We start from the raw sequence: 21911 nt of genomic DNA on the forward strand, positions 1-21911 counted from the left end.
ATAAAGTCTTGGTCAGATTGAATGTGGAGTATTACTGGTAATGTTGCTCTCCATTGCAAAGGAAGGTTATAGCCACCCTAGAGGGAGTGCCACAAAGTGAATTCTGTGATGATGTGATTATCTTATGAGGAGGGATTGAAGAACTGTGTGCATTTTCACGAGAGTTTCAAAGAGGTGATCTCTGAATCATCCAAGCCTCTTATGTGTCGTGACCGGAAAGATGTAAAGAGGATGTTTCCCCTTGCTGGTGGTCCAACATCAGGGGTTACCATCTCAGAATAAAGGAGAGGCCATTTAATAATGAGGTAACGAGGAATTTCTTCACTCAGAGAGACGTGAATCTTTGGAATTCCCGACCCTAAAGGGCTGCTGAATGTCAGAGCATTGTAAATGTTAGATTTCTGGATACGAATGACCATCAGGGGATTGGGGTGTACTGTGAACATGATGTAGAGGTCACAGATTAGTTTTCGTTTGGAAGAGCAGGCTCAGAGGGCCAAGTTGACTACCCCCTTTTACTATGTTGCTGTGACAGGAAAGTAAGTTACAACAAATGGATAGTTGCAGGTCTCCATCGCCCATTGACAAATTGCTAAAATTGGGACATGGCCTCCCTTTCTGAGGAAGGATGTTCTTGCTCTCGAGGGAGTGCAGCGAAGGTTTACCAGGCTGATTCTGGGGATGGCGGGAATGATGCATGAGGAGAGATTTACTAGGTTCGGATTGTTTTCACTGGAGTTCAGGCGAATGAGGGGGATCATAGAGACTTATGTAATGTTAACAGGACAAGACAGGGTAGATGCAGGGAGGATATTCCCGGTGGTGGGGGTGTCCAGAACCAGGGGTCACAGTCTGAAGGTTCGGGGTATACCATTTAGGACGGAGGTGAGGAGACATTTCCTCATCCAAAGCGTGGTGAATCTATGGAATTCATTACCACAGATTGTAGTTAATGCCAAAACATTGAACGTATTCAAGAAGCGGCTAGATATAGCACTTGGGCGAATGGGATCAAAGGTTATGGGGAGAAAGCAGGATTAGGCTATTGAGTTGGACGATCAGCCATGATCGTAATGAATGGCGGAGCAGACTCGAAGGGCAAAATGGCCTCCTCCTGCTCCTTCTTCTATGTTTCTATGTTTGGTAGCTGAAGTTAAACATAGAAAACTGTTCAGGCCTACGTCTTGTGGGAAAGTCAGAGAACGCAAGAAGGTCTGAATGGCCTAATCCTGCTCCTATTTTATATGTTTCACAAGCAATTACAATTGAAGAGTGAGTCTGGAGTCATATATAGGCCCGACCAGGTACGGATCGCAGATTTCCTTCCCTAAAGTACAATAGTGAACCAGATATATTTTTACAACAATGCTTTCATGGTCATCATTCGACTTTAGTCTCAGATTTACTGAATTCAAATTTCACCATCTGCTATGGTGTGAATTCGAACCCGGGTTCCCCAGAGCATTACTCTGTGTCTCTGGATTGCTTGTCCACCGACAATACAACGACGCCACTGATTGTATATAACCATACTTCCCACATTTGCAAGACATTGATCTGTGATCTATACATTTACAATACGCTGCCTGAAAGGGTTGTTTTGTTACAGAAAGTGTGTATTTGCTTTTGCCAATCAATCTTCTGTGAGTGGCCCCAGACTTGTTAAGTGCTGTACCTGCAAGTTGCCATTTCAATGATATAACTACTGGTGTTCTGCTGAAAATAGAGACATTCCATTGAAGCTTACTATCTTGCACTCATTTGACCAGGTGAGCAAGAACACCAAACAGCAAAGTGAACAGCAGTTTCGAGAGTGCTGATTGGTTGGCAAGTGAACTCTGAATGGAAGAGGTGATAGCATGAAGAATAGACCAGAGAATATGTTAAATATGAGCAGTTCCTTAAATTCAAAGAGGAAGGTTAACATTTATAAATCAAGGCATTGGCATGAGGAATGAACTCGGGAATGGCTGCCCACCAAACCTTTGTTTCAATGAGAAATACTCAATGCATTGACATAATTGTTCTATTTGCACAGAAAAAAAGTGTTGTATGTGAATACCTGTGGCTTTGAGTGCCACAGTGCAAGGTGGACTGATATTGGTTCAACAGTGAATTTCTCAGCGCAATCAGGATTGGCCAGCAGGTGCTGCCTCATTGCTGAATGGCACCTAATGTTGGACGCAATGCTTTGAGTTTTGTAAGCCCGGAGCGGTTGTGTATGGTCAAGCATTGGAGAAATGATTGTTAAAGCTCAGAGTTTGTGGACCAAGGCTTTCACAAATTGACCTCCGAATGGTAGATACATTACATCGTGAATTTGGTGAGAGTCAGAATTCTGTGGACAGGGATTGAGTGATTGAGACTAACCAGAATGATAGGCCAGAAGTAAATAACCCCCAAGATGAATAAATTATCAGCAATTAGGAGGTGGCATTCGAATTAAATTGATGTAATTAGAAGGATTGGAAGTTCATTGAATAAAAATCTGCATCAATCATAAATGACTACAAACGGATATACAAGTAAATGCATTTAAAGAGCAATGCTGGATTATTTTACGTCACTTATGCTGCTCCAACTTTCTGCTTTGTGACAATTTTATAATTTAATCTCTTTTCTAAGGCTGACCTATCCCGGATATCATCTTTCATTCGCTCATCTTACAATATGACGACAGCACCTGCAAAAGATGCATTCAGCTGCAGCTGCTAGCAAAGCGTGTTAGGGAACTGGAGAAGGAGCTTGATGACCTCCATCTAATTCGGGAGAATGAGAAGTTTATAGACAGTAGCTTTAGGGAGATAGTTACACCTAAGCAGTAGAGAACAGGAAATTGGGTTACTGTAAGGAGAGGAAATGGCAGTGTGAAAGGACAGGCAGAACAGGGTTCCCCTGTGGCCGTACCCCTCCACAACAGGTATACTGAATTGGATACTGTTGTGGGAGATGCTTTACCTGGGACAAGCTGCCACACCCGGAACTCTGATACTGAGTCTAGTTCTACAGCGCAAAAGGGTGGGATGAAGAAGAGGAGAGCAGTAGTGATAGGGGACTCAATGGTCAGAGGTACGGACAGGAGGTTCTGTGGTCGGGACAGAGACTCCCGCATGGTTTGTTGCCTCCCAGGTGCCAAGGTCAGCGATGTCTCTGATCGCGTGCACAACGTTCTAAAGTGGGAAGGTGATCAGCCAGATGTTGTGGTACACATCGGTACCAATGACGTGGGAAGGAAGAGTGAGGAGCTCCTAAAGAGTGAGTACAAAGAGCTTGGAAGGAAGTTAAAAAGCAGGACCCCGAGGGTAGTAATCTCAGGATTGCTACCTGAGCCACATGCCAGTGAGGGCAGGAGTAGGATGCTTGGGCGGATGAACACGTGGCTGAGGAACTGGTGTAGGGGGCAGGGTTTCCAATTCTTGGATCATTGGGACCTCTTCTGGGGCAGGTGGGGCCTGTACAAGAGAGACGGGTTACACCTAAACTACAAGGGGACCAATATACCTGCAGGGAGATTTGCTAGTGTTATTGGGGAGCGTTTAAACTAGATTTGCAGGGGGGTGGGAACCAGAGTGCCAGAGCAGATAGTGGAGCAGGGGTAAAAAGACAGGTTAGTTCAAGCAAAATCACAAATGGAAGGGTAGAGTGTGGTGGAAATAATCTTTTGAGGTGTGTCTATTTCAATGCCAGGAGTATTGTGGGGAAGGCAGATGAGCTGAAGGCATGGATAGACACATGGAAATATGACATTATAGTCATTAGTGAAACTTGGCTACAGGAGGGGCAGGACTAGCAGCTCAATGTTCCAGGGTTCCAATGTTTCAGGTGGGATAGAGGCAGAGGGATAAAAGGTGGGGGGGTGGCATTGTTGGTCAGGGAAAATGTTACAGCGGTACTCAGGCAGGATAGATTAGGGAGCTTGTCTACAGAGGCCCTATGGGTGGAGCTGAGAAATAAGAAAGGTATGACCACATTAAAGGGGTTGTATTATAGACCACCCAATAGCCAGCGAGAATTGGAGGAGCAAATCAGCGGAGAGATAGCTGACAACTGCAAGAAACACAAAGTTGTGACAGTAGGGGATTTTAATTTTCCACATATAGATTGGGACTCGCATACTGTTAAAGGTTTAGATGGGGTAGAGTTTGTAAAATGTGTTCAGGAGAATTTTCTACATCAGTATATAGAGGTGCCAATTAGAGAGGATGCGATATTGGATCTCCTATTAGGAAATGAGTTCGGGCAGGTGATGGATGTGAGTGTGAGGGAACACGTTGGATCCAGTGATCATAATGCCATTAGTTTCAACCTGATCGTGGATAAGGATAGATCTGGTCCTCGGGTTGAAGTTCTGAACTGGAAAAAGGCCAAATTTGATGAAATGAGAAGGGATCTGGGAAGTGTGGATTGGCACAGGCTGTTCTCTGCTAAGGATGTAAATGGAAAGTGGGAGGCCTTCAAAGGAGAAATTTTGAGAGTGCAGAGTTTGTATGTTCCTGTCAGGATTAAAGGCAAAGTAAATCGGAATAAGGAAACTTGGTTCTCGAGGGAGATTGTAACACTGATTAAGAGGAAGAGAGAATTGTATAAAATGTACAGGCAGCAAGGAACAGATCAGATGCTCGAGGAGTATAAAAAGTGCAAGAAGCTACTTAAGAGGGAAATCAGGAGGGCTAAAAGAAGACATGAGGTTGCTTTGGCAGACAGAGTGAAGGAAAATCCAAAGAGCTTCTTTCGGTATGTTAGGAGCAAAAGGAAAAGTGAGGGATAAAATTGGTCCGCTTGAAGACCAGAGTGGTAGACTGTGTATGGAACCAAAAGAGATGGGGGAGAAACTAAATGGTTTTTGTGCATCCGTATTTACTGAGGAAACGGGCATGGAGTCTACGGAAATAGGGCAAACAGGTAGGGAGGTCATGGAACCTTTACAGATTAAAGGGGAGGAGGTGCTCGCTGTCTTGAGGCAAATCAGAGTGGATAAATCCCCAGGACTGGACAGGGTATTCCCACGGACCTTGAGGGAAGCTAGTGTTGAACTTGCAGGGGCCCTGGCAGACATATTTAAAATGTCAGTATTCACGGGGGAGGTGCCGGATGATTGGAGGGTGGCTCATGTTGTTCCGTTGTTTAAAAACGGTTCCAAAAGAAATCCGGGAAATTATAGGCCAGTACGTTTGACGTCGGTGGTGGGCAAGTTATTGGAAGGTGTGATAAGGGATAGGATCTACAAATATTTGGATAGACAGGGACTTATTAGGGAGAGTCAACATGGCTTTGTGCATGGTAGGTCATGTTTGACCAATCTATTAGAGTTTTTGGAGGAGGTTACCAGGAAAGTGGATGAAGGGAAGGCGGTGGATGTTGTCTACCTGGATTTCAGCAAGGCCTTTGACAAGGTCCCTCATGGGAGGTTAGTTAGGAAGGTTCAGTCGCTAGGTATACATGAGGAGGTAGTAAATTGGATTAGACACTGGCTCAATGGAAGAAGCCAGAGAGTGGTTGTGGAGGATTGCTTCTCTGAGTGGAGGCCTGTGACTAGTGGTGTGCCGCAGGGATCGGTGTTGGGTCCATTGTTGTTTGTCATCTATATCAATGATCTGGATGATAATGTGGTAAATTGGATCAGCAAGTTTGCTGATGATACAAAGATTGGAGGTGTAGTGGACAGTGAGGAAGGTTTTCAAAGCTTGCAGAGGGATTTGGACCAACTAGAAAAATGGGCTGAAAAATGGCAAATGGAATTTAATGCAGACAAGTGTGAGATATTGCACATTGGAAGGACAAAGCAAAGAAGAACGTACAGGGTAAATGGTAGAACTCTGAAGAGTGCAGTTGAACAGAGGGATCTGGGAATACAGGTACAGAATTCCCTAAAAGTCACGTCACAGGTGGATAGGGTCGTAAAGAGTGCCTTTGGTACATTGGCCTTTATAAATCGGAGTATCGAGCATAAAAGTTGGAGTGTTATGGTAAGGTTATATAAGGCATTGGTGAGGCCGACTTTGGAGTATTGTGTACAGTTTTGGTCACCTAGTTACAGGAAGGATGTAAATAAGGTTGAAAGAGTGCAGAGAAGGTTCACAAAGATGTTGCCGGGACTTGAGAAGCTGAGTTACAGAGAGAGATTAAATAGGTTGGGACTTTATTCCCTGGAGCGTAGAAGATTGAGGGGAGATTTGATAGAGGTGTATAAGATTTTGATGGGTATAGATAGAGTGAATGCAAGCAGGCTTTTTCCGCTGAGGCTAGGGGAGAAAAAAACCAGATGGCATGGGTTAAGGGTGAAAGGAGAAAAGTTTAAAGGGAATATTAGGGGGGGCTTCTTCGCGCAGAGAGTGGTGGGAGTGTGGAATGAGCTGCCGGATAAAGTGGTAAATGCGGGGTCACTTTTAACATTTAAGAAAAACTTGGACAGGTTCATGGATGAGAGGGGTGTGGAGAGATATGGTCCAAGTGCAGGTCAATGGGACTGGGCAAAAAATGGTTCGGCACAGACAAGAAGGGCCAAAAGGCCTGTTTCTGAGCTGTAATTTTCTATGGTTCTATGGTTCTATGGTAATATAAAAATTTTCCACTTTCTATGCATTACAACTTTGACAATGAGTCATCTGGATTCAAAACGTCAGCTCTTTTCTCTCCTCCAGATGTTGCCAGACCTGCTGAGATTTTCCAGCATTTTCTGTTTTGGTTTCAGATTCCAGCATCTGCAGTAATTTGCTTTGATCTCTAATATTCCGTGCTTTTATCCACCTGACTTTGGTCCCTTTTCAAAAAGCATCAGACCCACATCACTACTGAGTCCTGCAGTTCTGAACAATGGCCATGTTGGTCCAGAAACATTAATTCTGTTTATCACTCCACAATTGCTGCCAAACTTGCTGCGTGTTTTTGTTCCCCCAACAGCTTTATAGTTTTAGAGCAAAGGAGGGATTAAATTTCCAAAACAAGGTCCACAATGCAAAAGCCAAAGAGTGGAGTAATGGGTAAAGAAAGGTATAAGTCCAGATGAGGCGCAAAGCAACCATGGAAATACGACATGCAGGATAAAGTAAGAAACAAGACCTGGTATGTTTATATACCGGCCCCTTAGGTAGCAGGGCCAGTGGAGCAACTGGTTAAGAAGGCATATGGTATAATTTCCTTTAATAACCGACGCACTGCATTTAAGAGGTTATGCTGGAACTATATAAAACTTTGGTTGTGCCGCAGCTGGAGTATTGTGTGCAATTCTGGAATCTACATTATAGGAGCAATGTGATAGCACTGGAAAGAGTGCAGAGATTTACCAGGATGTTGCCAGAATTTTCGTTATGAAGAGAGATTGGAGAGACTGCGGTTGTTTTCCTTGGAGCAGAGGAGACTGAGGGGGGATGGGTGGGGGACGTGATTGAGATGTATAAAATTCTGTGGAGCATAGACAGAGTAGACAAGAAGAAACCTTTCCACTTGGTGGAGGGATCAATGTCCAGGGGACCTTAGATTTAAGGTAAGGGGCAGGAGGCTTCAAGGGGATGTGCAGAAAAAACCTTTTCACCCAGAAGGTTGTGGGAGTCTGGAATTCACTGCCTGAAAGAATGTTGGAGGCATAGACCCTCACAATATTTAAGAAGTATTTAGATGTGCACTTGCAATGCCAAGGCACACAAGGCTATGGATTTTGTGCTGAGATGTGGGATTAGAATAGTTAGATGTTTTGTCTTTGACTGCTGCAGATGCAATGGGGTGAAGGGCCTTTTCCTGTGCCTTAGACATCTCTGGCTCTGTGACTCAAAGCCGGTAAAAGAAAAAATGTATCAAGGTGGAAGAGGAGGTTACAATTTCAATTTGCTGAATGCTTCACAAAGGCCTGAAGGCCGTGCCTTGACAAATCAAAATATGAGATAATTTCCTCAGAGCTTGTGCTGATCTCCATTCGAACACTGCGGCAGAGCAATGACAGAGATGTCCCAGAGGAAGCAAGGTGGGAAATTAAATTACAAGAAGCAGGAAGCTCAGGGTAGACTGAACAAGAGGTGATCCAGTGGTTATCCAGTCTATGGGTTGTCTGCCTAGGGTTACAGAGGCCATTGTGTAAACAGCGAATATAGTCTACTAAATTGATGGAAACAGAAGTGAATTATATAATATTCATACGGCTTGTCCAGCTCAGTTTCAGGGCAACAGTATATAAACAGCCAAAAGCAAAGACAGAGACACATTTATTGACCATGATTTTTCCAACCAGGAGCTGCACCCATGTCTCTGGCATAAATCTGGGCGACTGGTGCCTATTTCCTGGAAGAGGGGAGGGGAGGGGGAGGGGGGAGGTGGAGGGGGGGAGACAGTCTCAGAGTAAGGACGAAGGCGGCCGATAATTTAGGTCTGAGATGAGGGGCTACTTCTTAACCCAAAGGGTTGTGAGCTTTTGGAATTCCCTTACCCAGAGGATTGTGAACGTTGTATCCTTGAATATATTTGTGGCTGTGAGAGTTGGATTTGTGGCCTCTTGAGGAATTAAGGGATACTGGGAGAAGGCAGGAAAATTGAGTTGAAGCCCAAAAATCAGCCATGATAGTATTGAATGGCGGAGAGGTCGAATGGGCCGAATGGTCAACTCTCACTCCTATTTCTTATGTTCTTAATTTCTTCAGATCAAAGGTAAAAATATTGTTGGGTTTGGGCTGTTCTTAAATGTTCACATCATTGTTCTGATGAAAGGCAATCAACAAACAAAAGAGTCAAGGGATAATGTGAGGTCTTCAAACAGGAAGCAGTGCTGGTGTGTAGTAATATAGACACATAGCAAATACAAGCCGGAGGAGGCCATTCAGCCCTTTGAACCTGCTCCACCATTCACTTTGGTCATTGATGATAATCAAATTCAATATCCTGACCCCATGTCCTCCCAATATTCCTTGATCCCTTTAGCCCAAAGAGCGATATCTAATTTCTTCTTGAAATCAGACAGTGTTTTGGCCTGAATTACATTCTGCGGTAGTGAATTCCCCAAATTCACCACCCTCTGGGTGAAGAAATTTCTTCTCACCTCAGTTCTGAAAGGTTTACCTCTTATCATCAAACTATGACCCCTAACTCTGGACTCCCCCACCATCGGGAACATTCTATCTGAATCTACCCTGTCTAACCCTGTTAGAATTTTATAAGCTTCTTTGCAATCCCCTCTCACTCTTCTAAATTCCAATGAATACAATCTTAACAGTCTCTCCTCATATGAAAAACTTGCTATCCCAGGAATCAGCTTGGTAAACCTTCGCTGTACTCCCTCTAAAGCAAGGACATCCTTCCTCAGATAAGGAGACCAAAATTGCACACATTCCTCCAGTTGTGGCCTCACCAATGCCCTATACAATTGCAGTAAAACATCCCTATTCCTATATTCAAATCCTCTCATTATGAAGACCAACATACCATTTGCCTTATTCACTGTCTGCCGTACCTGCGTGCTCACTTTCAGTGACTGATGCACGAGGACACCAAGGCTCTGCTGAGTATCCACCCCTCAAAATTTACACCCATTCAAAGAATAATTTCACAGAAGAAGTGGATAATTTCACAGCAGTCACGTTACTGTGAAGGAATCATCATAGAAATCATAGAAACCCTACAGTGCAGAAGAAGGCCATTCGGCCCATCGAGTCTGCACCGTCCACAATCCCACCCAGGCCCTACCCCACATATTTACCCGCTAATCCCTCTCACCTACGCATCTCAGGACTCTAAGGGGCAATTTTTAACCTGGCCAATCAACCTAACCTGCACATCTTTGGACTGTGGGAGGAAACCGGAGCACCCGGAGGAAACCCACACAGACACAAGGAGAATGTGCAAACTCCACACAGACAGTGACCCGAGCCAGGAATCGAACCCAGGACCCTGGAGCTGCGAAGCAAGAGTGCTAACCACTGCGCTACCGTGCCGAGGCGAAAGAGGCAAAACCCAAGTCAGTTACTCCCCGAATAAATAGATTTTGTAACTTGACGGAACACAGAAATGCATTTTATCCAGCAGTTTAAGTATTCAGTCGTGACCAAAAAGAACTCAGGAATGAAGAATTATCAGCAAGCATGAGAAATGCAATAAAGGGGAACTTGAGATGTTGTTTTAAAAAGCATAAATGAACCACCAATGGACATGCCCCTTGTGACTAACATGCTAAGTCTCTATTTTGTATTTCCTGCACCAAGCATTTTGTTTTTGCAGTCAAAAGAACTTGAAAGAAGTTATAAGAAGTGAATATAATTAAAGAGGAAATTAAAGATTTCACAAAAGAGAATAGAAGGTTTCTTTTTCTGTCGAGGGAATTGTTAAGCTTGGCAATATTTCGATCTTCCTGACATGCCATAATGGTGGCACACAAAAGTAAGCTTTTCAAATGTCTACAGGCCAGAATGAATCCGAAAATCATTGGCTGGTCAAACTCATGTTAGTGGAGACAGATTCAGAGATATTGATCAGGGACAAAATTAATTCGCACTTTGTTCAAATTCTAATTTATCATTAATTTGATTTTAAGACAAATTGAGTTTTAATGATTTGCTTTAGTCCTCTGCTGAAGCAAAGGAAGGAGTTCATGGGGACAATGTGCTTTGAATTAGAGAAATACAGCGTTATTTCAGGCACAGAATGCATCCATTCGACATTTCCTTAATTCCAACAAATTCCTTTCCAACTCATTCTTCGTCTCTGTTTCCACAGCCCTTGTGGATACTGCGTTCCAGGTCAGTACCACTCACAGCATGAAAAAAAGTATGTTTTCCTTGCAACTCTGACACAGAACCTTAAATCATTGTCTCTTGCTCCTTGTCTCAGCAATTAATGACACATTTGTTCTTCTTCCAGAATCATAGAGTCCCTAAACTGCAGAAGGAGGCCACTCAGTCCATTATCATAGAATCCCTACAGTACAGAAAGAGGCCATACGGCCCATCGAGTCTGCACCGACCACAATCCCACCCAGGCCATATCCCTACATATTTTACCCACTAATCCCTCTAACCTACGCATCTCAGGACACTAAGGGCAACTTTGTTTTTAGCATGGCCAATCAACCTAACCTGCACATCTTTGGACTTTGGGAGGAAACCGGAACACCCAAGGGTAATCCACACAACCATGAGGAGAACGTGCAAAATCCACACAGACAATGACTCAAGGCTGAACCCGGGTCCCTGGCGTTGTGAGGCAACAGTGCTAACCACTGTGCGACCGTGCTATTTCAAACAAACTTCTCTTTTTTAAGAACTGTTCTTCTATGAAATCTGTATTCTACCTTATTTTCTTCTCACAGAGAAATTCCAACTTGTCTAAAACTATACCTGTAGCCACAAAACTATATCCCTCCAACCATTCTGCGCCATCTCCACCAACCTCACATCCATCCAAATATGTGGTACCCGGAAATGGATGATGTTCAATGGATTGAAGTTCAGAAAAAAAATTGCTTAAAAAAAATCTACAGTATGGACATTTCAGCAAAAATGACAGCCCCTTGTCGATAAAGGAGCAGTGGTTACGGAGATGTAACACTTGTTAGTGAAATACAATGGCCAGGCTCGATGGAAGTGTGAAGTTGTGCAGGTCCACGGTCTTACAAAAAACTATTCCCCGACTCAACAACAACCTCCCCCCGCCAAACCATTCCTGCACCCTCAGGAATCAATGTTGGAAGCAATGGAACATTATACTTTGTGGCCAAGTGACCAAAAGTAGCAACAACGGCAATATCAACTGTGAGAGCAATGATGACAATGGGAATCAAGCATGCTGAGAACTGTGGCCAAGTTTTAATGTGGGTTAGAATGCTGCTGCAAGTCATGACCTGTCCTGTGAGCATGATGTTTTTTTGCTGTTGTTTTTTGTGCTGACCAAATAAGGGTAGTTGTTCGGGTTACGTTAGACTTCCCAATGCTGAAGTTTCTCACCGTATCCTTACACGGTGAAACTATGTGACCTTCGTGTGGTTTGGCAGAAACATTTGGGAGTTGTTCACAATTAACTCCATTGGTTGTAAGTGAACATTGTGATTGTGTTCTGGTGATATCATTGACTAAGTGCGCTCTGTGTGCACTAAGAGAACACTCTGAAAGACTGGGGAGTTTGGGGTAGAAAAAAATGCTGTTTGAGACTTTGTCTCCAGTGACATCTCAAGGTCCACTTTCACAAATGTGCCCTGAAGAACATCTTCAGAGAAGACAAAGAACCAGGAGGGAAGATCTACACAGAGAGCAACCTGGCCATTTGGCTGAAACCGGGTAGTTTTGGGCTTCCATTAAATGTTTAGAGTTAATGTGAGAGTCAGCGGGATACAGTTAAATGAGTTGAAGTGTTGCCACTGTTATGAGTCTGTATGAGTATTGATGCCTCAAGTTAAGTAAAGTGAAATGTTTTGTTTAACTGAATTTGTGTTGACCCCTTTCCTTGGCTTTGTTTTCCAAAGGTAATTACCTGGAAAGAGGTTTATGTTTACAGTCAGATAACAACTTAGACAAATGTGGATGCAAAAGTAAACAGGCAGGTAGAAAGACAGTGGGACATTTGGAAAGGTAGATAAGTAGGGTGATAGTTTTTGGAAAGACCATTTGCCTGCACAACTTCACCCTTTCATTCAGTCTGGCCACTGTAGGGGCCGTACGATGGTACAGTGGTTAGCACTGCTGCCTCACAGTGCCAGGGAACTGGGTTCAATTCCTGGCTTGGGTGACTGTCTGTGTGGAGTTTGCACATTGTCCCCGTGTCTGTGTGAGGTTTTCACCAGATGCTCTGGTTTCCTCCCACAGTCTGAAAGATGTGCTGCTTAGGGGCATTGGCCATGCTAAATTCTCCCTCAGTGTACCCAAAGAGGCGGCAGAGTGTGGCGACTGAGGGATTTTTACAGTAACTTCATTGCAGTGTGAATGAAAGCCTACTTGTGACACTAATAAATATATTTTGGGTGGCAAGGTGGCACAGTGGTTAGCAGCTGACTGTGTGGAGTTTGCACATTTTCTGTCTGCATGGCAAAATGGAAGAAAGACTTTCAGATCCTTGCTTTGTCTATTTGTGTAAAAGCAACACTCAGTGATTCCTTTATGAAACATACGTGTCATCATCCACCTCTGTTCTGGCTACCACAATGTAGACAGTATGTTAATCTGGACGAACGCAGGATTGTTACTTTTGAGACTTGCCCTACTGGTTTTTCAGAATAAGACTTGATTAAGTTGATTAAGTTGCGGCATGGGGGCACAGTTGTTGGCACTGTTGCCTCACAGGTTTCAATTCTGGCCTTGGGTGACTGTATGGAGTTGGCACTTTTTTCCCGTACCTGCATGGGTTTTCTCTGGTTGCTCCGGTTTCCTCCCACACTCGAAGGATATGCGGGTTAGGGGGGATTGGTCATGGTTAAAAAATGACGCCTTACTGTCCAAAGGTGTGTTGATTTGTTGGATTAGCCGTGGTAAAATGTTTGGGTCATGGGGATTGCGCGGGTGAAAGAGTCTGGGTAAAACACTGAGTCAGAGAGTCAGTGTAGATTCAATGGATCAAATGGCCTCATTCTGCACTGCAGGGATTCTATGATTCTATGATTGACAGATCATATTGTCATATGTCTAAGTGGAACTAGGCGTGTGCAGAAAATTCAAGCTTGGTTGTTCTTTAGATGTCGCTTTGAGGTTTTAGAGTGCAGCAGCTCTCTTTTCCCCTCTGTGAAATCTGGAGATTGGGTTACTTCCCTGAAGTTTGTCTGTTTGAGGATATATCCTTCTCTGGAAAGTAAATCTTTGTCCAGAATTGTTAAAAGGCTGGAAATCGAGCACCCCGTGACCATACTTGTATTTGTGCTAACTACTTCTGAAGAACGGTGTATGTCTATGGGGATACGGCTTTAAATTGGAACAACAGAGATAGCTAGCTATTAAGATTATACTTTACCATGTGTAAGTATCTTAATTGGTAAATATTAGGTTCATTCTTTTTGTTATATTCTAACTTTTGTTCTTAAATAAAGTTTGTTTGGGTAAAAACATCCTTGTGGGTCAATTGAGTCATACGTCAAGCGAAACATCTTATTTTCACCGTAATGCCAAAATCAAATGGGGTTTAGGCCAACTTCATAAAATACCTTGGAGTTTCTGGTCTGGTCCCTAACACCATGTATCACAGAATGCTCAGGCAGTGTTTGTTAATTGTGTTCATGGTCATTCAGGATTTTGATGGATGAAATGGGATCATTTCATTCCCTGAAGGTTGAATAATGCGTACTTAGGGTGGCATGGTGGCACAGTGATTAGTACTGCTGCCACACAGTGCCGGGGACCCGGGTTCAATTCCCGGCTTGGGTCACTGTCTGCGTGGAGTTTGCACATTCTCCTCGTGTCTGCGAGGGTTTCCTCCGGCTGCTCTGGTTTCCTCCCACAGTGAAAAGATGAGCGGGTGAGGTGGATTGGCCATGCTAAATTGCCCCTTAGTGTCAGGGGGACTAGCTAGGTAAATGCACCGGGTAATGGTGATAGGACCTGGGTGGGACTGTGGTCAATGCAGACTCGATGGGCCAAATGGCCTCCTTCAGAGCTGTAGGATTCTATGTTTCATTGAGTCATAGAGGTTTACAGCATGGAAACAGGCCCTTCAACCCAACTTGTCCATGCTGCCCTTTTTTTAAAAACCTTAAGCTAGTCCCAATTGCCTGCATTTGGCCCATATCCCTCTATACCCATCTTACCCATGTAACTGTCTAAATGCTTTTTAAAAGACAAAATTGTACCCGCCTCTACTACTACATCTGGCAGCTTGTTCCTGATGCTCACTACCCTCTGTGTGAAAAAATTGCCACACTGGACACTTTTGTATCTCTCCCTTCTCAGCTTAAACCTAAGCCTACTAGTTTTAGGTTCCCCTACATTTGGGAAAAGATATTGCCTATCTAGCTGATCTATGCCCCTCATTATTTTATAGACCTCGATAAGATCACCCTCCTACGCCCCAGAGAGAAATGTCCCAGTCTATCCAGCCTCTCCTTATAACTCAAACCAGCAACTTCTGTTAGCATCTAGTAAATCTTTACTGCACTCTTTCTCGTTTAAGAATAATATCCTTTCTATAATGAGGTGATCAGAACTGTACACAGTATTCCAAGTGTGGCCTTACCAATGTCTTGTACAACTTCAACAAGATGTCCCAACTCCTGTATTCAATGTTCTGACCAATGAAACCAAGCATTCTGAATGCCTTCTTCACCACTCTGTCCACCCATGACTCCACTTTCAAGGAGATATGAACCTGTACCCCTCGATCTCTTTGTTCTGTAACTCTCCTCAATGATCTACCATTAACTGATTAAGTCCTGCCCTGGTTCAATCTACCAAAATGCATCACCTCACATTTATCTAAATTAAACTCCATCTGCCATTTGTCAGCCCACTGGCCCAATTGATCAAGATCCCGTTGCAATCCGAGATAACCTTTTTCACTGTCCACTATGCCACCAATCTTGGTGTCATCCACCAACTTACGAACCATGCCTCCTATTTCTCATCCAAATCATTCATATAAATAACAAATAACAGTGGACCCAGCACTGATCCCTGAGGCATACCACTGGTCACAGGCCTCCAGTTTGAAAAACAACCCTCTCCAACCACCCTCTGGTTTCTGTCATCAAGCTAATTTTGTATCCATTTAGCGACCTCACCCTGGCTCCCGTGAGATTTAACCTTATGCAACAACCTACCATGCGGTACCTTGTCAAAGGCCTTGCTAAAGTCCATGTAGACAACATCAACTGCACTGCCCTCATATGCTTTCTTGGTGACCCCTTCAAAAAACTCAATCAAATTTGTGAGACATGATTTTCCACTCACAAAGCCGTGCTGACTGTCCCGAATCAGTCCTTGCATCTCTTAATGCCTGTAGATCCTGTCTCTCAAAATACCTTCCAACAACTTACCCACCACAGATGTGAGGCTCACTGGCCTGTAGTTTCCAGGCTTTTCTTTGCAGCCCTTTTTAAACGATGGCACAACATTTGCCACCCTCCAACCTTCAGGCACCTCACATGCGACGATCGGTGATTCAAATATCTCTGCTCGGGGACTCGCAATTTCCTCCCTAGCCTCCCACAATGTCCTGGCATATGCTTCATCAGGTCTCGGGATTCATCTACCTTGATGTGCTTTAAGACTCCCAGCTTCTCCTTCTCTGCAATATGTACACTCCTCAAGACATCACGATTTATTTTCCCAAGTTCCCTCACATCCATGCTTTTCTCAACAGTAAATACTGATGAGAAATATTCATTTAGGATCTCGCCCATCTCTTGTGGATCCACACATCGATGATGTTATTGATCCTTAAGAGACCATACTCACTCCCTAGCTACTCCTTTGCCCTTTATGTATTTGTAGAACTCTTTGGATTCTCCTTTGCCTTATCTGCCAAAACAATCTCGTGTCCCCTTTTTGCCCTCCTGATTTCTCTCTTAATTCTACTCTTACACCTCCTATACTCTTCAAGGGGTCCACTTGATCCCAGCTGCCTATGCATGTCATGTGCCTCCTTCTTGTTCTTGAACAGGGCCTCAATGTCCCGAGTCATCCAGGGTTCCCTACTTCTACCAACCTTGCCCTTCACTTTAAGAGGAATGTGCTTACCCTGAACCCTGGTTAACACACTTTTGAAAGAATCACACTTACCAGACGTCCCTTTGCCTGCCAATAGACCGCCCCAATTAACTTTTGAAAATTCCATTCTAATACCATCAAAATTAGCCTTACCTCAATTCAGAATTTTAACTTTTGGGCCAGACCTATCATTCTCCACAGCTATCTTAAAACTAATGGAATTATGGTCACTGGTCCCAAAGTGATTCCTCACTAACACTTCTGTCACCTGCCCTTCCTTATTTCCCAAGAGGAAGTCAAGTTTTGCCCCCTCTCTGGTCGGGCCATCCACATGCTGAAGAGAAATTCCTCCTGAATACACTCAACAAATTTCTCTCCGTCCAACCCTCTCATACTACAGCTGCCCCAGTCTATGATGGGAAAGTTAAAATCCCCTACCATTACCACCCTATTTTTCTTGGAGCTATCTATAATCTCCTTACATATTTGCTCCTCAATTTCCTGCTGACTATTTGGGGGGCTGTAGTACAACTCTATCAAAGTGATTTCCCCCTTTGTATTCCTCACTTCTACCCATATAGACTCAATGGCCGAACCCTCAGATATATCCACTCTCCATTCAGGAGACTCAAATCTAAGGTCATTGGAAAAATAACCAGTTGTAACAAGAAATGATCAAGATATCATGATTCTGTGTTCAGCAGCTGAATCAATGATGGAAGCAGATTTTGCTGTAACATTATAAAAGGAAGTCACAGTTTGGATAAAGAATCAGGGCTCTGGTGAACTAAAGAGGAAGAGATAACTTTGTGGCAATGTCACTAAAGTAGCCACGTGGGGATGCAGAATGGCTCCTGCTGGCCACGGGTACAAATCTTCCCAGGGCTGCAGGTGACATTTCAATTCAATGACTGATAACCAAGCAGGATTGATTTAAGGAAAGGAGCAGGAGAATTGAGGAAGAAGGATGTTTGAAATCTGGATCTCGCTGCCTGCAGAGGAGGGGTAAAGGCGGGAACCCTCACAACTTTTAAGGAGTGTTTAGATGAGCATCTGAAATACCAAAGCATACGTGGCTATGGACAAAGTGCTGGAAAATTGGATTAGAATGGATAGGTGCTTGATGGCTGGCACAGACACAATGGACTGAAGGGGTTCTTACTGTGATGTGAACCTCTGAAACTGCACCATGAAATCTGTAATTATAACGCTATTGTAAGTAATGGTGAGCACAAAACTGTCATCAATTATCATTTTTAAAACTCCATTTGGTTTGCTAATGACCTTCATGTAAGGAACATTCCCATCCTTATCTGCTCTGACCTCGCCGAGACTCCATGTCCTGGAGTAGAAACATGGAAACGAGAAGCAGGCGTAGGCCATTCGGCCCTTCGAGCCTGCTCTACCATTCATTTTGATCATGGCTGATCATCAAATTCAATATCCTGATCCCCCCTTCCCCCATGTCCCTTTAGCTCCAAGAGCTATTATCTAATTTATTCTTGAAATCAAAGAATGTTCTGACCTCAAACTACTTTCGGTGGTCGTGAATTCAACTCATTCACCCACCCTCTGGGTGAAGAAATTTCTCCTCACCTCCATTCTAAATGGTTTACCTCTTATCTTCCAACTATGACCGCTAGTTCTGGAATCCCCCACCATTGGGAAGTAAGATTGTTGACTCTGAACTGCCCCTCTGGAATAGGCCTAACAAGCCATGCCTGTCACAGGCAACCAGTGATAGAAGAACAAAGAAACAGAAATGTAGAGATGATTCAGTTGGCCAACATGGCCCTAATGGACTGAATGAATTTGCTCAGTGCCCGTGCTATAGTCTTCATATCTACGGCCATCAACTGTCCAGGAAGATGCAGGCATTTCTAGACTGTCCTCCATTACGACATTGGGACTTTTTGCCAGCCATTCCGCACCCCCCCCCCCCGACTCCAGCTGTTACCAACAGGCCAAAAGTGAGACCATGTGAAACATATGTGTCTGCAATGCAATGCTTCATTTTTCAAACATACATCCACCGTCTCTGTTCATGTTTTAACTAACTGGTCTCAATCTATGAAATAATCTCTTATTAAATTTTGCCTCCTTTTGGGGAATTCCAATAATTTTAACACTTTTCAAGTCACTTATACGAAACGTATGTTACTGGTGATGTGACAGACTATTACAGCTTCAACTGCTGTGGGAAGCAACCTAGATCAGAAGGAAGCCCATGACGAGTAAGTTACAATGGTGTGGGTGCATGCTTTCTGTTAGCGCATATTTGTCCCAGGCAAGGATATCGCTCACTCCTTAAATTAACACACACACAAACAGAAACATGCACACTCACAGAAACACACACAAACCTCACTCACACACACACACTCAAACAAAAACACATACACACACAAATCTCTCTCACACACACACACAGAAACACAGACACACAAACCTCACACGACACACACAAATGCACACAGACTGACAGAAACACTCACACACACAAACACACAGACACATACACACATGCACACACAGACACATAGACACACAGAAACATATACATATAAACACACAACACACACAAGGTAAAGGCAAAATACTGTGGATGCTGGAATCAGAAACAAAAACAGAGAATGCTGGAAAATTTCAGCAGCTCTGACAGCATCTGTGGAGAGAGAATAGAGCCAACGTTTCGAGTCGGGATGTCCCTTCGTCAGAGCGCACACGCTCACAAATACACACACGTTCACAAATCCATGCATTCACACACACACGCACAGATACATGCACATGTTCACATATTCACACATATACACGCACAAAAATGCACATATACACACAAGGAATCAGACACATAAGGGCACACATTCTCAAAGGCAAATGCTCACATACACACACGTAGAAACTCACACTCACAATCCCACGCACGCAAACACTGATACACACATGCACAAACTCAGACATATACAGACGCGCACATACACACAATAACAAGCACACACATATCATCCAAAGATGTGCAGGTTAGGTTGATTGGCCATGCCAAAATTGCCCCTAAGTGTCCTGAGATGCGTAGGTTCGAGGGATTAGCCGGTAAATATGTAGGGATATGGGGGTCGGGCCTGGGTGGGATTGTGGTCGCTGCAGACTCGATGGGCCGGGTGGCCTCTTTCTGCACTGTAAGGTTTCTATGATTCTATGCACAAACAAACACAGATGCACAAATGCTCAGACTCATACACACTTAATCATACACATACTGATGCAGATACTCACAAACACACATCCGGGTTCACACACACATATGCTTTCACACCCATACTCACACATTCACAATCAACTGCACACATCCACTCAGTCACAGCAGCCATAATTATACATGTGTGTGAGTGAACAAAGAACAGAGAGAAATACAGCACAGGAACAGGCCCTTCGGCCCTCAGCCTGCGCTGATCATGATGCCTGCCTGAACTAAAACCGTATGCAATTCTAGAGTCCGTATCACTCCATTCCCACTGATTCATGAATTCGTCCAGTTGCCCCTTAAATGCCGCTATCGTTCCTGCTCCCACCACCTCCCTGGGCAGCGAGTTCCAGACATTCACCACCCTCTGTGTAAAAAACTTGCTTTGCACATCTCCTCTAACGTTTTCCTCACGCAACTTAAAACTATGTCCCCGAGTGCTTGACTTTTCTACCATAGGAAAGAGACTGTGTGTGTTTGTCTGTGTGTGACAGAGAAAGACTGTGTATGTGTCTGTGTTTGAGAGAGCGTATGTGTGAGTGTGCATGTGTGTGTGTGAGAGAGAGAGTGTGTATGTGAGTTGTATGTGTGTGTATGTGTGTGTGTGAAAATATATGTGTGCTGGACAATGCGTTTTTCTGTGTGTGTGAATACATATGTGAAATTTCAGTGGCAGAATTACTCCTTATAGATTGTTAGCGGTCGTTTCAATGCACACTGATACTTACAAAGTAACAGAAAAGCCAACGGGAGATCCATCTCGACTCCTCTCTCTGACAGGAATTTTCTTCAGAAAGTCAGGGTCAGATTGACAATGTCCAATGCTGTTTGAATTCCAGCCAGCGATTGTGATTGTGTCTTGAAGAGCAGAGAACCTGAAGGAGACAGAGGTGGAGTGAGTCACCGGCAGTGTTGGGCAAATAACAAACTCAATAGACATGAGATAACATCACCCGGTACACTATGAGAGCTTAAAGATTGGACAAAGACCGAGACAAGTGAGGGGGGGAGGAGTGGTATTCTTGCACACAGCGGCTGGACAAAACAAAGCATGCATAAACTCCAAAGATGAAAAATAGAAGCAGGAGGAGGCCATTCTGCCCTTCGAGTCTGCTCCGCCATTCATTTTGATCATGTCTGCTCATCAAATTCAATATCCTGATCCCGCCTTCCTCCCTTATCGCTTGATCCCTTGAGCCCCAAGATGTATATCCAATTTCTTCTTGAAGTCACACAATGTTTTAGCCTCAACTACTTTCTGTGGTAGTGAATTCCACACATTTACTATCCACTGGGTGAAGAAAGTTCTCCTCACCTCAGTCCTAAAAGGTTTACCCCTTTCCTCAAAGTATGATCCCTCGTTCTGGACTCCCCCCACCATCGGGAATATTCTTTCTGAATCTGCCCTGCCTAAACCTGTCAGAATTCTACAAGTTTCAGTGAGATCCCCTCTCACTCTTCTAAACTCCAGTGAATATAATCCTAACCGACTTAATCTTTCCTCAAGTGACAGACCTGCCATCCCAGGAATCAGCCTGGTAAACCTTTTGTGTACTCCCTCCATGGCAACGATATCCTTCCTCAGATAAGGAGACCAAAACTATACACAAAACTCCAAGTGTGGCCTCACCAATGGCTTTTCAAATAACACCTCTATTGTTTCATACCGTGCTGCTGTTGCGTAAAGTTGCTGCTGTTTTTCTGGAGACCAACTGGCCCCTGAACAGACGGACTGTGACATTTGTTTAACGGGGCATCTTGAGTGATCATCTGAGGTTAGTCGGTTTTGAGAATAGAGAATAAAAGAAACATAGTTCCTCTTTCCAGTGCAGCTGAGCAGCACTTGCAACACAGATGATTGTGTGGAGTTAAGACTTCACCCGCAAGGGCAGGACTGACAAACAGAGAGTCCGGTCGAGAATTCGCAACACACAAAGGAGGAGCAGATGCCTGAAGTTTGCTCTGTAACAGTTCATTTTGACCTGCAAAAGGTCAAAGGCAAAATCCCAATGGTTACCTAGGCATCTTTGCTGATTAAGGAAGCAGCAGCATCCTGAAGGAAACTGTTCCGT

At 44.0% G+C, this 21911-nt stretch overlaps 1 protein-coding gene across 1 annotated transcript in view; it reads right to left on the minus strand.

The window, feature by feature from the left end:
• LOC144494204 (Fc receptor-like protein 2) overlaps positions 1-21628 on the minus strand; it is a 56432-nt gene extending 34804 nt beyond the window's left edge. Inside the window, exons 1-2 of the mRNA XM_078213806.1 lie at positions 21470-21628; positions 20568-20714 (exon numbers count right to left, since the gene is read on the minus strand). Coding sequence (XP_078069932.1) covers positions 20568-20598 — 31 coding nt within the window. The 5' untranslated portion in view covers positions 20599-20714; positions 21470-21628. The remainder of the gene's footprint in view (positions 1-20567; positions 20715-21469) is intronic.
• Positions 21629-21911: the final 283 nt, after the last annotated feature.

The sequence above is a fragment of the Mustelus asterias genome, chromosome 5, assembly GCF_964213995.1.
Source record: "Mustelus asterias chromosome 5, sMusAst1.hap1.1, whole genome shotgun sequence".
Lineage (NCBI taxonomy): Eukaryota > Metazoa > Chordata > Chondrichthyes > Carcharhiniformes > Triakidae > Mustelus > Mustelus asterias.